At 46.5% G+C, this 17964-nt stretch overlaps 1 protein-coding gene across 5 annotated transcripts in view; it reads left to right on the forward strand.

Moving 5' to 3' along the window:
• Positions 1–17964, forward strand: part of mef2d (myocyte enhancer factor 2d) — a 57707-nt gene that overhangs the window by 21741 nt on the left and 18002 nt on the right. For all 5 annotated transcript variants that reach the window (XM_083678884.1, XM_083678886.1, XM_083678887.1 and 2 more), the window contains exons 2-6: positions 1407–1785; positions 4939–5142; positions 12235–12369; positions 17497–17704; positions 17913–17962. In XM_083678884.1, coding sequence (XP_083535010.1) covers positions 1732–1785; positions 4939–5142; positions 12235–12369; positions 17497–17704; positions 17913–17962 — 651 coding nt within the window. In that variant the 5' untranslated portion in view covers positions 1407–1731. The remainder of the gene's footprint in view (positions 1–1406; positions 1786–4938; positions 5143–12234; positions 12370–17496; positions 17705–17912; positions 17963–17964) is intronic.

Consider the following 17964-nt stretch of genomic DNA (forward strand, 5'->3'; position numbering starts at 1 on the left):
CCTCCAGTTCTTTTGTCAAGGCTTTTTACAAAACAATTATGACACACACAACTCCCTTTTCTCAGACCTCTCCCCCTGTCCTGCCTCCAAGCCAAATACATAGTGCATAATTCATGGACAACTCACTGCCAAAGCTAAACCAACTGCATCAACTAAAAGCAAATGTGTGGTCGTCTTTACCCTCACCAACGCAACAAAGGATCCTTACTGTTGTCATCACAACAGTTCAGTGCATGTTTTTTTTTTGGGATTTCCTTGAAAGTAGAATAGACAGATTGGACTTCCTACTATTCTCATTGGTAGATGAGAATATGATATGATGTAGTGTTGAGACGGCACTCATGGCTTTCCAGATGCCCTCTCTCTCAACGCAATGACTCGACTTGTGTGTGTGCGCGTGTGTGTGTGCGTGTGTGTACACAGTCTGGATGTATATATAGAGAGCGCTATTTTTAAGGCTGAACTGCAAATAGTAGTAGTGGGGCTTAACATGGTCCTTGCCTCTGTGGCCATTCCCAGGACCTAGCCTGCTCATTCATTCATTCATGAATTCATGAATTCATATGCACACTTGCTCTGGGGCTCTCTCAGTTGCCCTTTCTCAGTTTAATTTAATTATGTATTGCATCCATCTTTTCTCTTTTTAAAACTCTATATATATATTGTAAACAACCTTCTTTTATGGTCAGGGTGAATGAGATTTAAGTTTTGCTTATTTTTCTCAAGCATATCCTTTTTTTCCCCTCACGTAACATGGAATTGTGCCAAATTACCACAGTTTTAGATAAAGTAACAAGACCTAATGATGATAATTGACGGTGTGGCCAGAATCCCTGACAGAATCTGAGAGCTTACTTAAAAAAAAATGCAACAAAATGCTGTTGGCCTTAGCGACCCTCCCACTCGTAAGGAGGCGAGGCGAGCCGCCTCACTGGGCCACGGGGCCGGCTCTGCCTTCGATTGGGAATCACATGCGGCGTGTCAGGTCGGGCAGGCAGCGTGTTGCCGCCGGCGACCAGCGGATCAGTGATGTGGCGGTGATGCCTCTAATGAAGCTGACACAGCACAGCCTCCCTCCCCGCGCCCCCCGGAGGGGCTCCTATATTCTGCAGCGCACGCGCACCACGCTTACTCGCCCTCATGGGAAACGCTAACCCCAAGAGAAGTGTCCCCCATCCCAGAGTTCCCCTGCCGCTGCTCTTTCTAAGCGCGTTTCTCATTCATCTGTGAGGAACACTGCTTTAAATGAGTCGTTTTATTTTCTCCATTGACCACTGTCGAGGGTTAGGGCTAAGACACTGTTGATAGTGAGGAAAAGTGCATCACAGTATATGAACAATGCCTCATTCTCCCCTTCCATTTCTGTGAATCTCAGACTGATGAAACACTTGTTTCCTATTTTGCAGGATTAACACGCCAGAATTGAAGGGGGGTAGAGGATCCAGATTCAGCGGACGAGTGGATGACCTGCCCCCTCCACAGACCATGATCTGAAGGCCCAGCCACGAGGCCCCATTCTTTCATCTTCCTGTTTTCTTGTGGGAGATAATAGCTCCTAGCCCAGCTGCCTCAGACAGGTGGAGCAGGGAGAGAGAACCAGAGAGAGCGACCAGGAAAAGAGCGAGACAGCCAAGCGCCTTGTCGGCATCAGAGTAACCACCATCCCCTCAGGACAGCCGCGACCTCCGACCCCACCACGCCCCCTGCCCCTCCCACCGCCACACCGGAAACATGGGGAGGAAAAAGATTCAGATCCAGAGGATCACAGATGAACGAAACAGACAGGTGAGACTGCACTCCTTGGTGTATGTGTAGGTTTGTGTTTGTATGCTACCGTAAAACTTACAGTAGTCCTGGCGTTTATTTGCTTTTAACCACGGAGATCACCCGGCACGTACTGGAGACAGCCTATTATTGGAGACAGGTAAGTTGTTCTGTTACCCCTGCCGCTGCTCAAACCCGCGATATGACAGAGCTGAATATATCATGGCCTACTCAGAACAAATATCCACCAACATTATTAGCCTACAATAAATCAGTCAAACCCAGATCCAGTTTTGATAGATGGTAATTTATTATCGTTTCCATATAAGACTGCAGGAAATGATCTGTCAGACAGTTGAAAATACCGGTAACGGTCGCTCACAATCAAATGCATTGCTTTAATCGTCTGCTGGTATCAACAGATAATACATACCGGTAAACGTTTCATTTTGACCCGCCGTTTATTAGGGACAGGCGCTTATTTGCTACAATGTCATTAGTGGCTCAGCTGAGACAGCCGTTTATTGGAAACTCTGGCCTTATTAGAAGTTTTACGGTATTTATGTGTATTGGAAACTCTGGCCTTATTAGAAGTTTTACGGTATTTATGTGTATTGGAAACTCTGGCCTTATTAGAAGTTTTACGGTATTTATGTGTATTGGAAACTCTGGCCTTATTAGAGGTTTTACGGTATTTATGTGTATTGGAAACTCTGGCCTTATTAGAAGTTTTACGGTATTTATGTGTATTGATTCCATTTGTAGTGGTCTGTGTAATTGTTATGTGTTATTGTTCCGTGTGTTATTGTATTACTGTCCCATGTAGCACAATAGTGTCTGTTCCCTGAATATAATATGCCTACATTAGGTCATTCATGGAAATGCAATACTTTTGATTTCAAATGTAAGTATTACAAATTAGTTCCAAAAACTCTACCATGCCTGTTACATCACCAGTATTGTTTGAGAGGATAACATGATTCATATAAAATGAGTCAACTGGTAAATGGAGTTCAGTCCATCGAGCATATTGAGTAATGGATTTGATATGTCTGCCATCCAAAAAAAAGTATCTTGCTGAGTAAGACCTGCATCGTTTTAGACACCAACTGGCCCAAGGCCCTGAATACAGTCCTAAGTTTCTCCTCATCAATCTTTATGTGTGCTATTTCCATAGAAAAAGAAAGAAACGCCTTAAGGATTCAAACATTAGTTATTTAGGAATACACTATTCAGAATATGTTGAAGGTGATTGATTTTCTGGTTGGATTGAGTTTTTGTTATCAGGAATGTGTCAACTTTGTTACAGTGTATTATAATGCTGTCTTACTCATTCACCACCATGTCAAGAAGACTATTGTTTAAACTGGTTCCTATAGTGCTCTGTTCTAACCCCAGAAAAATCACCACAGTTTGCCACATATACTGAATGATGACATTACAAGCTCGCTCTCTGTTATTATGAATGTTCATTTAGTGAACAGAACAGAAACCATTCAAAGGCAAAGACAACCAATTAAAATACTGGCAACCTATTAGCCTACAACGTGTTGATTACAAAATAATGTCATGAGCCCTCATGGGTAGTCTCCAAAGGCCTGTCCCCAATTGTGGGCCTTAGCGTAAGTCAACAGTATGTAATATGCATTAATACATTCTAGGAAAATAGTAATGGATTTTGAGCTGTGGAAATGATATAGAGAGACACTGGTGCAGAAAGTATAACAGCAGAGGAGGTTGTGGTTGTCACTGTGGCTTCCTCCTCTCCCCGCCACACCACCGCGCTCATGTGAGGACACGAGATGAAACGGCTCATTCCTCTCATGGAGGATGTCTTGTTCTGTCGTTGCCATTGGTTACTTGAAATTCTATTCTTAATGTCAATTATGTTCAGCTTGTTTATTCCGGCATTCATGTCGAAAGAGAGATCAAGACTCGTTACAGTCGGAGACGTCGTGTACCTCACACCTCAGACAAATCAGTGGGTTTCTCTCCGTAATAATACAGAGCTTTTAATTGGTTGTGATAATAATTGGAAATGGTTTTATTAGCTCAGTATGAGCCTTGGTCTCCATTGTCCCTACTGAACTTTTTTTTCCTCTAAATTCTCCCCATTTGTCATTTCCTCTGCTGCCACCACATACTGTACTTCTGCTTTCTGCGCTGTGTGTGTGCATGAAGGGATGAGGTGGATGGTGGGAGTGTGTGATGGGGGGGGGGGGGGGTAGGGGGGAGGATGGGGGGGGGGGGTAGTAGGCGGTTGCCCATGGATACGACCCCGATATAATTTGATTTGTGGCAGCGGGAAGCAATGAGTGAGCAAGAACGAGGGAGGGAGGAAAGGAGAAAGAGAGAGAGAGAGAGAGAGAAAGAGAGCGAGAGAAAATGAGGGCGAGAAAATGAGACAGAGAGACAGCGAAAGGGAGAGAGACAAGAGGGAGGAGAAGGAGAGAGCGCAAGCTGGCTTCTGCCCCACAGAGAGGCATCAGTGTAACATGGCGGGCGCTCAAGCAATTAGAGAGAGGGAGAGGGAGAGAGAGGGAGAGAGAGAGAGGGAGAGGGAGGGAGGGAGGGAGAGAGAGAGAAGGAGAGGGAGAGGGAGAGAGAGGGAGAGATGGAGCAATTGAATGTCTCACATGGCAGCTGTAGAATCTGCCTGTGTGGTTCGGTGTGTGTCCTCTTCCTCGCACTCATTCAACAAACAAACCCAAATCCCCCTGTTCAGTAAATGCCCCACAATACCAAGGGACTTGTCATAAAAACAACCAATACACAGTGGGACCCTCATTCCTGTTGATGCCTTTAATTAAGTTGAGCTTCTTTTTCTGCTTTTTTACTGAAGCCCACTGTCTTTTAATGTGTTATTTGTTCACACATTGGGTGTTCAGAGAGGTGTGTGTGTGTGTGTGTGTGTGTGTGTGTGTGTGTGTGTGTGTGTGTGTGTGTGTGAAAACTTTGATAGTACACAAACCCTTAGAGTGATTTTTCTCTCATTACTTATGTATGAGAATTCACATTCACCAAATGCTTCCCTCTGTATTTTATACATGAACATTTCTCTCTCCTTCTCCTCTCTCCCTTGCCCTCTCTCCCTCCTCCTCTCTCCCTTGCCCTCTCTCCCTCCTCCTCTCTTCCTTGCCCTCTCTGTGTCCGATGTCCTCCCTCCCCCTCCAGGTGACGTTCACCAAGAGGAAGTTTGGCCTGATGAAGAAGGCCTATGAGCTGAGCGTGCTGTGCGACTGTGAGATCGCCCTCATCATCTTCAACCACTCCAACAAGCTGTTCCAGTACGCCAGCACCGACATGGACAAGGTGCTGCTCAAATACACCGAGTACAACGAGCCCCATGAGAGCCGGACCAACGCCGATATCATAGAGGTAAAGCAGGGAGGAGTTGTTATGGCATAACTCTCCACAAGGGGGGGGGGGGGGGGGGGGTTATGGTTCTCTGTAGGAGAGGGGTGAATTATGTTGGCTGTCTGTTTTAAGGTGCTTGGGGGATGAGGGGCTGGGGGAGGGGGAGGAAAGGTGCAGTGCAATGCTTTGCAGGAGAGGGGTAAACAAGGTGGCTGGATCTTTTGTTTCGTTCCCCCGAAGACCCACCATTTTAGCATGGCTAGTTTGGAGGGGGGTTTGATGATTGGTCCGCTCTGGTTTTATGTTGATGTTGATGTTTATGTTATCTTGATATCCAAGCCTGTGTTCTTTCCACGACCATTTAGTAGTGTTGGATGAGTGCCTGCTGTTCAAAGATATCTACTCTCATCATGTCTCCACTACTTGATTACATTCTGGTTTTTTTATATTTTTTTTTATTTTTGGCCTCGTTTTCTTGTTGGAAGTTGATGCTACATAACAGGAGTAGATGCTACATAACAGGAGTAGATGCTACATAACAGGAGTAGATGCTACATAACAGGAGTAGATGAACCTGAAATCAACGAAAGGTGCAAGTGCCGGTCGTACCTATTACTGCAAACAAGATGTAATGTAAGCCCCAAGGTTCTACTTAATATAAGCCATTTAGCTGACGCTTGTATCCAAAGCGACTTACATTGCAGTGAGTGCATACATTTCAGTATATATGGTCCCAGCAGGAATCAAACCCACAACCTAAGCGTTGTTAGCGCCATGCTCTACCAACTGAGCCACAGAGGACCACTACACACTACTGGTTCCAGGACTCCCTTGACTAGCTGTGGATGTCCATGCTACCCGTTACAGTAGCCGAACCCCGTCACATTACCCATAGTCAGAGGAGAGGCAAACATGGCCACCCGTCACCCAGGTCCAGAAAGGCTGTATATCACTGTGCTTGTGTGGCCAGATTACAGGCTCACAGAGGGCCAGTCCAGTCTTCATCCATGGCCTGGCTGGGTGCCTGGGATCATGGAGGGAGGGCAGAGGTAGGGACAGCTGGACCTGCTGTCACCACCCCTCTGGCCTTGGCTGCAGAGCCAGGGACGGCTCCAACAACAAGCCTGTGGGCCCATTGAAACCACCCTAACACAAAATGGCGGCGAGAAAGGGGATGAGTGTAGAGATCAAGTTTCCCGAGCTGTGGTCGCTGTTTCATTGAACTCCTCAATTGAGATGTTTCGTTTTTATGTCCCGCGGGTCGAGAATATCATTGACCGTGGATGTGAAGTGCATTTATGCATCTCGCTGACGTTTCGCATAGCTTTTTCATGAATTCGATATGAATGTCCAGATTCAAGCAGACAGATATAAATCACCACTATGTATTTTTACCTCTGTCATTGAAGGCTTATTGAAAACCATGTCTCTCAATCATGGCTGACTTTGAAGATGCAGTTATTGATCAGCATGAGGGAACAGAATGCAAGTCTCTCTCTCTCTCTCTCTCTCTCTCTTTCTCTGTGTGTGGCAGAGAGGTGATGAGGGCTTTCTGTGGGCTGTAGCTCCAGCTGCAGATTGCTCTTAAGTGTGTGTGTGCTGTGGCAGGGCATTGGGCCGCTCCGGGCCACATCAGTGTAAGCTCCACTGGTTGTGTGTGTGTGTGTGTCTTCCCGTATGTCTGCCTGTGTGTATGACTTTGTGTGCGTGCGTCTCTCTCTCTCTCTCTCTCTGTATGTGCATGCTCTGCAGTGGCCCGTGAGAATGCTTCATACAATATTCAGGCCTGGTTAGAGTCTGTGCTTGTGAGTGTGTGTGTGTGTGTGTGTCCCAGCCTGAAACTACAGTATATGAGGGTTTCCCTATCTTCTATTCTAGACCCTCAGGCCCAGAGTCAGATTTTCTGAAGCTAACCCTACACTAGATGCAGTGTCTGTCTCTTGCTTGTTTGCTGTTCGATATCTGTTGGGTAGCTCAGGAGAGAGAGTCACAGTTGATATCTGTTGTGTAGCTCAGGAGAGAGAGTCACAGTTGATATCTGTTGTGTAGCTCAGGAGAGAGTCACAGTTGATATCTGTTGTGTAGCTAAGGAGAGAGAGTCACAGTTGATATCTGTTGTGTAGCTCAGGAGAGAGTCACAGTTGATATCTGTTGTGTAGCCAAGGAGAGAGTCACAGTTGATATCTGTTGTGTAGCTCAGGAGAGAGAGTCACAGTTGATATCTGTTGTGTAGCTCAGGAGAGAGTCACAGTTGGGATGGGTTGTTTGGCACTAGTGAGCCGAGAGAGAGGATGATCGGATGAGCACAAAATGTGTCCATTTGCTGCTCTGCCTCCCCGCATCTCTCCAAGCAAGTGCTTTTGTGTATGAATTATGGAGTGTAGATACAGTTCCACATGCGCACACACACACACACACACACACACACACACACGTGTTAAGCTTGCTACAGTATGGAACCCTACACGTACATACACCTAAATGTACAGTTATGCTCAAAAGCACTTAAATCCGCCCCGAAATATATGTGTATACACACACTCACACTCAATGTTCTTCAGACAGTTAGGCATTCCTCCACTCTGGTGCACGGCTGAGAGGCGATGCATATGCACACACAGGCTCTCTCTGAGATGCACGTGCTGTTCTGTGTTTGTGTGTGTGTGTGTGTGTGTCTGTGTGTGTGTGTGTGTGTGTGTGTGTGGGCAGCTTGCCTCTCCTGCCAGAACGTGTTAATCCGCTTGACTGCAGATCCCAATCAGGGGCGAACGAAGGAAGGAGAGAGGGAGAACGAAGGATGGAATTGAATAGCCAGAGAGAGAGAGAGAGAGGGACAGGAAAGAAAAGAAAGAGAAGAAGAAGAGGGGGATGCCCTTTTTCTTAAACGGCTCAAGGAGGAAGATCTCACCACAGCATTGCACTGCAGGGCCTTAAAGACTTTGTCACTGCCCCGATTCCTGGTCGCGGCGATAGGAGATGTCACGCACGACAAAACAGCACTTGACAAGATTCCCCCCATAGTAATTGATTCCAATTAGAACCCATAATGGCCCCAACACTTTCAAATACAGAGGGCCTCACTACGACCACCACCACCACCATCAAAAGGGTTCTGGGTAAGACGCCAGGCCGTCCTATCACAACATGGATGTTCTCCAGTGGGAGGAGCCCGCTCCATTGCCCTGACGATGCTCCCTCGGGGCTAATCCTACTTTGCCATGTCAACCAAATTCCTCGGACTTCTCCTAAGGCCTGTCATATCCTAATGTCCTAATCTCCACAGGACAGGGTCACCGGGGGCCGCTCTCTCTTACATGGTTGGTCCTTCACAGGTCACATGACCCCTCTGCCGCGGTCATCAGGAAGACAGTGACTGGGTTCAGGAGTGTGAGAGATTTTGGATCGCAAAATGGCACTCAGTCAGATTCAGCGGTTGTGTTTGTTCAACAGGAGATTAGTCAGGCGCTGTTTTTGTTGTTGTTTTTTTACTGTTGGCAGCGCTAATGAAGCATGATAGGTTGTTTAACAGGATACGGACGAGGCGAGATTTCCTTATTTACTGAGGCAAGGCGAAGAAGATGGCGTGATGCGGCACTTCACTCAAATGGCTTCTCAACATTTTGAGAAGTTTTTACGCGACTGTGCACACGTTTTAGATATCAGGCACATCAGCGTAGACGAGTGGAAGGGATTGCAATAGGAAAGTGCCACTAATGACTGTCCCCACAGGCAGTCCTTATTGGCATGGCAAGAGTCCCTAAGTGCAAGATGAGCAGTCCTAGTTATCTGACATCCTGAACTGATTCCAAGCCACCCTTAACCAACAAGGCCACGGTACGCTACCTCCGTAACTAAGCCACCCCTCCGGACCCTCCCCAGGTCCTGTGATGGAGTGGCTCCATTAACCTCATGTATAAATAATAACACCGGCCGCGGTTGCGTTAATGGTGGGAGACATCTTAACGGATGATCTACCGTACCATGAGGAGGGGAGAGATGGATGAGGGCCACTCTGACCACTCATCCCTTGTTGCCCAGTGCTGCTAGGCTACATGAGGGATCTGTTCCGTGGCAGCCTGTACAGCTGTAAGCAGAGGCTGTGGTTCGGGTCCCAGAGGACGGCCCGGGGGGCTCCGTGGTCCTGAGTACGGAGAGCTGCAAATGGGACGTGACATTAGATTCTGCCTCTGTGGACAAGGACCCATGGCCCTGCATGGTATACCCCATCCTCTCTTCCCATATGAAAAGAGAGAGGGAACGAGAGAAAGAAAAGGGGAGGGGGGGGAGGGAGAGAAGGGGGAGTGAGAGTGTGTAGTAGACGGAGAGGAAAGGAGGGGGCGTTGTTGAGGAGAAGGGTAGATAGCATGGCATGGGAGCGGAAAAGTAGGATGGGAAAGCTTTGGGAATGGGTCAAGAGGGAGCAGGGCAGGGGACAGGAGTCAGAGAAAGGGATATTGAGTGATGGAAGATGGAAGGGAGGAAGAAAAAGAAGGAAGCATGGAGGAGAAGAGGGGGCGAGGTGAGAGACTACTGGAGAGAGGGAGAGAGGGGGAAGGAGGAGAAAAGAGGATGGATTTAAAGAGACATAACACGAGAATGAGAGATATAGAAAAAGGTGGAGAGAGAGAGAGAGAGAGAGAGAAATAGCTAAAGAGATCGTGAGAGAGAAGAGAGAATGAAAGAGAGTGAGCGAACCACACAGAGAGAGAAGGAGAGTAGAGCGAGGGAGGGAGGGAGGGAGGGAACCACAGAGAGAGAGAGAGAGAGAGGGAAGCAGATAGGGCGAGAGTGCCGGGGGGGGAGGGGCAGGGGAGCAAGCAGCCCAGCCAGTCACAGCCCTGTGTGTTGCTCTGCAGGGGAATCTTACCCTGGCAACACAATAGAGGGCCACACTTGAAAGAGTGTGCCAGTGGGGGAGAGGTACGGAAGGACAGGTGAACAGATGGAGCTGACTGAGAGACAAGCTGATCAGCTGACTGTGTGTGTGTGTGTGTGTGTGTTGTGCAAGTGTGTAACAGGGGTGTGTGTGTGTGTGTGTGTGCGCGCGCGTGCATGTAAATAGGACTGCCAGGTCCTATTGTCAAGGCAGTTTTGCATGCAGGGATTTTCGCTTCAGTCAACAGTCGGGAGGCATATGTCCATGTCTTACCCACATTCCCTGCACAGACTTTTGTCAGATGTTGTCATTGTCAGTATGTGGGTTTTGGGATTTTTAGGTCAACACACACATGGATCATGTTATTCCATGAGCAGGACCATAGAAACAGCATGGTGGCTGAACATTGAGTGCTGCTCTAGATTGTGACATTAACACAGATCATGGCACTGCTTTGCTGCCCTAGTTTGTGACATTAACACAGATTAGGGCACTAGATTTGTTCTAGATTGTGACATTAACACAGATTAGGGCACTGGTTTTGTTCTAGTTTGTGACATTAACACAGATTAGGGCACTAGTTTTGCCCTAGTTTGTGACATTAACACAGATTAGGGCACTAGTTTGTGACATTAACATTGCTATGGAATGCCTCAATAGCTCAATAAGGTACTGATATAATTGTCCCCACTAAACTGTATTTCATTTTATTAGATAATGTGATGCTCAGTTTGAGGCAATGATTACAATGGCATTACATTAATGACACTGAGCTCTGTTTAGGCTTCTGTTTTGAAATAAACCTGGTATCATTACCAGAACGCTGCCTCTGCGTTTGGTTAATTAAAACAATTGCTCATCAGATTCAGGCATTTCGCTGGAATTCTTTCAAACTCATTCTCAGCATGACAATGAGTTGCATGCAATTGAGTCATCCTCACTAACCAGCCAGTCCCCAGTGGGTGTCCTGGAGAACATGCACTTATCTATTAATCAAACCTCCATTAGGCTGCAGTTACTCAGTGTGCCGCATAGTCACCCCGCTCTAATTGATTCCCGCAGATGCTGGTTAATTTATTTCGATAATGTATCGTGACGTTAGAATGATAAGGTTCTGTGTCACATTTTTTTTTTGTCGAAAATGAGTTATTTACATTTACTTCATTGTTGGACATATATTACTGTATTTGCAGTGTGATTTTTTTTAAAAAGAGGGTTTTTTTGGTCCGTATGCCATCACGGTATGTGGAATTCTACACACACAGTCCCTTCACTACTGTATGCGATTTCATCATACAAAATAGATGATTAGCACATTCTACATTGTCAAGCATTTCACATCTAATCTGATTCAGTAGGTCTAGATTCTTTGCTGTGGGTCCGCCTGCATCCTCTCTGCACCCTCCATCTGTTCTGTTCGTCCACGGCACAGCAGAATTCCCAGCTCTCTAGGTTCAGGAATCCATTTTGCTGTTGGGATCTGGTTTGCTGTTTGGTCAAGGTCCCACCAGCAAAGCTACTTACAGAAAATCTCGTTTGCCAGAATCCTCTCAAAATAAGAGCCTCTCTACGGTGCACTAAAGCTGAAATGGCCCCGGCGATGGCCCCGGCGATGGCCCCGGCGATGGCTCCGGCTCTGTTACCACCTTGTCGTGCTTCTTGTTTCACCCTTTTACCCTTTCCCTCGCTCAGCGATTTCCCCCGGTGTGAAGCTTCGCACCAATTAAGTGTGCTTTTGATGAGGGAATATCATGATGGAAAAGCCTGCCTGTGTTAACAGTATGTGGCGTTACACAATTTCGTTTTCTTTTACAAAGATGTTTTTTTCGGTTTGTCCTTTTTTCATACTGTACCGTAGACTATCTCACCTTTTGACATCTTATTACAGACAGATCCTGTTATGTTGCTGTGTAGAGACTTGCTTTGAACAGACGGTCACAGATGTTGACATTGACCTTACTAGAACGTTGACATTGACCTTACTAGAAGCACAGATCGATGGAATATTCTCCGAGGCCCAGAAGTCGTGTTTCGTATTCTTGGATACCATCCCGGTTGTTTGAGTGAATTGATATTGCTGATAATTTGTAGAATCTCAATGGTGGTAGTGTTGTGGTTTTGCTTACTGGTGAATGTTAAAAGGGGGGAATTGTTGTTTTCAAATGTGCCTGAAAACTGAATAAAAATGTCTCCTCCTTCTCCTCTTCCTCCTCCTCTTCCTCCTCTAACCGCTTCAGACGTTGCGAAAGAAAGGCTTTAACGGTTGCAACAGCCCCGAACCAGATGGGGACGACTCCATCGACCAAAGCCCACTAAATGACGACAAGTACCGGAAGAACGAGGAACTGGACATCCTCTTCAAGCGCTATGGCGTGAGTACCGGCACCCCTTTTCACTTTGTCTAACCGCCCTCTCTCTCTCTCCCTCTCCCTCTCTTTCCTATCTCTCTGTCTCCTTGTGGGAACGAAGGCTCTGAACAAGAAAGAGCACCGGGACTCTGAGAGCCCAGACCCTGAGGAGCCCTTCTCCCTCACCCCCCGCACTGAGGAGAAATACAAAAAAATTGACGAGGAGTTTGATAAAATGATGCAGAGCTATAGGCTGTCTGTGAGTACCGTGAACTGTACCGTATACCGGACACCCGGACTGGACACGGGCCGGTAGCCGGTTGCCAACAGCGACCCAAATACTCACAGAGCACCCCCCCCCCCTCCCCCCTCCCCTCCCACTCCTCACCCACCCCTCCATCTCTCACCCACCTCTGTACCCACAATCCCCTCTGACCGTGTGTGCCCGGGCAAGGAGGGCGGGGCAAGGAGCTCACGCTGTTTGATTGGAGAGAAAATGGCCAAATATTGAATTACTTGCAGTTAAGGAAGCCATTGTAAAACCTCTATCAAAATGACAAAAGACTCATGGATTATTTACAAGTTATTATTATACTTAGGGTATGGCACATGATGATTCAAATTAGCATGGCAAGTGGGATATCATATAATCAAACATCAGAATGTCTTATCTGAAAACATGAACGCCATTACGTGTAAGAATAGCTTGTTTGGAATGTTTTTTTCAAAGCAGTGAGTTTCTCGGTTGAAGTGTGACCGTTTTGGGTTGAAATTGGTCCTGGTTTTCCAGTGAGTGTTTGCCTGACACTTTCCAGGGCTGTCTTAACTGGCACCCTGCCACTGTTTGTGGGCCCCTTTTACTTCCTCTCTCCTGTGCCAATTTCTACATGATTCATTTTTCATCAGTGCTCAATAATGCCATTAACGTCCATTTAATGAGCGGCACTCAATTTACGACCAGGCTTCCTGTCTATTCTGATCCTCTGGTAGGCCGTTTGGGATGGAACTTTGTGTATTGAGATCCCATTGGGCCACGGTGTGAATTTGACCTGACAACTCACAAGACGGGTGGAAGTGGAGAGTACAGACCTACCGTGTGTCAAAGTTAGACTGTGCTTTGTCAAATAAATGACACAATAATTATTATCTGTACATTTATGTTAAGACAAAAAAAAAAGTCACAAATGATTAAAAGGAGAAGCTCTATCTAATTCCAATATTATTAGCACCTACCCAACCACCCACCTTACGTTACTGTGCAGCAGCCATTTCAGAGAAAAAGAAAAAATGTCTCTATCGAATGAATTTAGTGAATATAGCTTATCCAGCAGTTAACCTGAAACACCTTGGTGTTTGTGTGGTGAGCTGAAATAGCTGTTAAAAGCATTTCTGTGGAGAAAGCAATGGCAGAAGAATAGAATCCAATCTACCACCCCTGGAGAGCAGCTCCAGTCCCTGACGGCTGGAAGCGAGCCCCCCTCCACCCCCGCAACACCCCCCCCCCCCCCCCCACAGCCTTGCCCGGCACACCTTTCACAGGGCGATAGCAAGCGGAAGCATACAGCACCAATCTCCACATACAGCATCATAATCCTCCCAACATGACAGCTAGGGGCTGGGATATACAAGCTTAATCCCACTCGTACTCCAATCCCGGGGGAAGAGGAGAAAGCATTAGGGGACCATGAGGAAGCTACAGTCGGCTAAGCTAGGCTAGGCTGCCGGCACGGTTACTGTACACTAGGCTAACAGGGGAACGTTGCCATTGGTCACACAGAGAGTTTAGTTGTACAGATTTTGAATTTGTTGTTGTACTGATATGGGTAGAGCAGCTTGTGTCAGCAAAGTCGAGGTATTCTTTGGTAAACAGTTTTCCCAGTGCTGTTAAAGACAGGGTGGCTCTCGCCCATGGATAACACAGCTAGGGTCAACTAGTCTTGGAGGTATTAAAGTTGTTATCTTTGATAGTGTTTGTTGTTATGCGTTTCCTGTTATGTATTGCTTCAAATTAGGCTCAGAGTGTTGGAAAAACAGAGTCTTCAACCTCCCATGTGAGCCGACAGAAAGTAGCCTAGTTCCATTCAACAACCATAAATTTGCTTGTCAGTCCAACAATTGAAATGGTCTTTTGAAATCAAAAAGTATTTGTTATATCTCTTATATACCAACACGATTTAAACCAGAGTAACAGTGGTGTCAGTGTTGTTGTTTACACAATATTCACTTGTAAAGACCATTATCATAGTCAAATGTCAAGGACCTTTAAAGGTCATCGGAACGTTGTTTGAAAGTTGCATTTGTGTTTTGATCCACCCTTGTTAACAAATAGGATGAGACGTTCCTAAAGTTGAAAGGGAAACTTTCAAAGGCTTCTAGGACAAGGGGGGGGGGAAGGAAAGTAGGGCATGAGTTTAATTCATTCTGATACCCTCGCATCTAGGAAACACACCAATGTAGAGCTCTGCAGCGAAAAATGGGTTAGGTTTTTCTCTCCCCTTTGTTCTGCTGTTTGAGAAAGGCCTTGAGCTGTCTTAAACAAACCCACCTTGCCTGAAGAAAAGCTAGAAAGCCATATTGATCTAATATGAGTATTTTTTGGACCTTTACAATGCAACATACTATATTCTGCATATAGTGTCTTATACAGTATAATCAGCTCAACTCTGTATCACCATGTCTGCTCTGACTTCCCTTGATGTAGTTGGCTGCCATCAGATTTCACATGGTAAATTCCCACTCCAACTACAATGATATCCAAGTCTTTCAGTACCACACAGCACAGAACAGCTTACAACAGTATAGCATTGAAAAGTACCATTCATGTGATACAATGATTGGTGAAGTGCTGACCCAGTGCTGTATGCTCTGCGTTTCCACACCTCCCTCACACTAACCTTCACTCCCCTCCCTCTGTCCATCCATCCCTCCCTCCCTCCCTCCCTCCCTCCCTCCCTCCCTCCCTCCCTCCCTGCTCTGCCTGGCCGGTGTGCAGTGCCGTAACCTGCCTTTATAGACTACCTCCACAACCCTCGTCACCAGCATGGACAGTTAGGCCTTTCATTCCTTTTCTCTCTCTCTCTCTCCCTCTCTCTCTCTCTCTCTCTCTCTCTCTCTCTCTCTCTCTCTCTCTCTATTATTTCTCTTCCTTTTCTTTCTTCTCCCTCCCTCTCTCTCTCTCTCTCTCCATTCTTTCTTCTCCCTCTTTCTCGTTCTGCTGCTCAGGGGCTTTATCCATCTCTCCAGGCTGGGAGTCTACCGCAGGCCTCTCATCCTAATCCCTGGGAGAGGGTATTGAGTGAATCGGTGTGCAGTCGTGTTCGGACACACGTCCTTTGGGTTAATGGGTTAGACGTTTGTTCCTGTTTGGGCATTGGGCAGCCCTGATGTGACTTGTCGAGGGCCTGCTGGTGCTAACAGAGACAGGATTTAGATTTGCTTTTCTCTACCTCATACTTGCTGTAGGGAGGAAAGTGTAAAACGACACTCAAGTTGTCACAGCGGAAATCTTTTTTTATTAAGAATGACATAAAACGTGTCAGGTCGTCACAAATTAATATAACACACACAACACTAGAGACCCTTCACCGCAAAATGCTTATGTGTTGTGATGCTTCCGGCTTTGTAACCCGAAGCACTGCTGAAGCACAAGTGAATCGATACTGATTTACATATTTTGCAACGCCACGGTCTGGCGAGACCTGTAAAGACGTGGAGTCAGAAGTTGTCAGCAAGTCCACACCCCTCCAAACTTTTTAGATTTTCGATGCCAGCATTTCGCCAAGTGAGCAGTATTCATTCAGTTATCTATTTAAAAACGATTCCATTTGAACCACTTCCCTCTGTTCGTACTCTGTGTCGCTGGTATCAACATGTTTGGATGGAGAGTCTGACTTGGGAGAGACTAGCCTTGACTTAACAATACAATTAAAATGGCGTACTATCCGCTCAAAGACGTGCAGTGAGTCACTAAAACCTAGTGCCAATAGCTTGAAAATGTCTCACCGTTATACTGAATACAAGCCGAGCGTGGCAAGCAGGACTTGGTAGTAGGCTCTGCCATGGTGTAACTGGGAATGCGTTGGTCAGAGACAGGTTCCAGATCTACTAAGAGTTTCCACCTGCTCCCAACTCTCCTAACTTTCCTAACTTCACATAATCTGTCACACAGCGCCCAGAAATGATAGATTATAATATTAATGAAGGAAGCGTGATACGATGAAGGACTGAATACAGCGTCATCCTCTTAAACTGGGTCCCACTCAGAACATACAGTACCAGGCTGTGCCTGGCCCATATTCTAAATATAGAGGCCCTGCTTTCTGCCATAGGAACAGGGTGAAATGGGTTACAGGCAGAATACTGGACAACCCCGGGTCCTTTCTCGGCCTCCAGGACCTTTGTGTCGCCCCGGGTCACCGTTCAGCTGACTGAGGAGTGAGCGCCTTCTCTATTTTTGGAATGTGCTTCTGTATACTTTTGGAGGGCATTTCAAGGGAAGTGAAGACCAGTGACAGACATTTGACAACTCAATACCTTTTTTTTTTTTTTTTTTTTTTTAAGGTATCACTTTTTTACTTACAGGTTTACTTGCGTGAGAAAATAAGCAGGTGAATGAACTTCTGTTGGTTTAACATTTCAGGTGGATGCTTTTATCCCCAGATACTCAGGGGCTCAATATATTGCCTCAATACATCTAATAAAACATTCTCCTTTTTCCACATTTTCTCCTTGATTCAAACTCTCCCTGTTATGAAAGATGATACCTCAGGTCGTGGGATGTAGCTTTGATGTAATGTATTTTATGAAATGTCACCAAAAACCAATGCAATAACCAGTCATGTAGACCTGCTGCTGTAATGTAGACATAACCTTGCATGTGATCTGAAAGCAAACACCTTCTCAGCTTCTTGAAGTTTCCACAAGTCACTTGGCATGCCAGGTGTGTGTGTGTGTGTGTGTGTGTGTGTGTGTGTGTGTGTGTGTGTGTGTGTGTGTGTGTGTGTGTGTGTGTGTGTGTGTGTGTGTGTGTGTGTGTGTGTGTGTGTGTGTGTGTGTGTGTGTGTGTGTGTGTGTGTGTCTACTATACATATGTTCATCCGTGTGGGCGTAGACATTTCTAAGCCCCTCCCTCCTCCTCTCTCTCTCCTCCAGTCAGCCGTCCCACAGCCCACCTTCTCCATGCCAGTCACAGTGCCGGTGTCCAATCAGAACACTCTCCAGTTCAGTAACCCCGGCTCACTGGTCACCACCTCCTTCGTCACCTCCACCCTCACAGACCCCCGCCTCCTGTCGCCACAGCAACCAGCCCTCCAGCGGAACACAGTGTCTCCCGGGTTACCACAGCGACCGGCCAGCGCAGGTGAGAGAGTGGACAACAGTCGCCATGGTCACTGTTATATTTTTCCAGCAATTTAACCGAAATGGCAGTTTATAATGCCTACATAATCTTGTCATAAGAGCGACATAAAAGTGTTTAACCAACCTTGTTTATTACCTTTCTTCATTGGCATCAGTAGTGGTGCAAGACTCTTTTAAACATGGCCGCTGTCTTCTTCCCCACCTCTTAGGCGCCCTCCTAGGAGGAGAGATGAACAACTCAAACTGCCCGAGCCCAGTGGG

The sequence above is a fragment of the Argentina silus genome (assembly GCF_951799395.1).
Source record: "Argentina silus genome assembly, chromosome: 10".
NCBI classification, from domain to species: domain Eukaryota; kingdom Metazoa; phylum Chordata; class Actinopteri; order Argentiniformes; family Argentinidae; genus Argentina; species Argentina silus.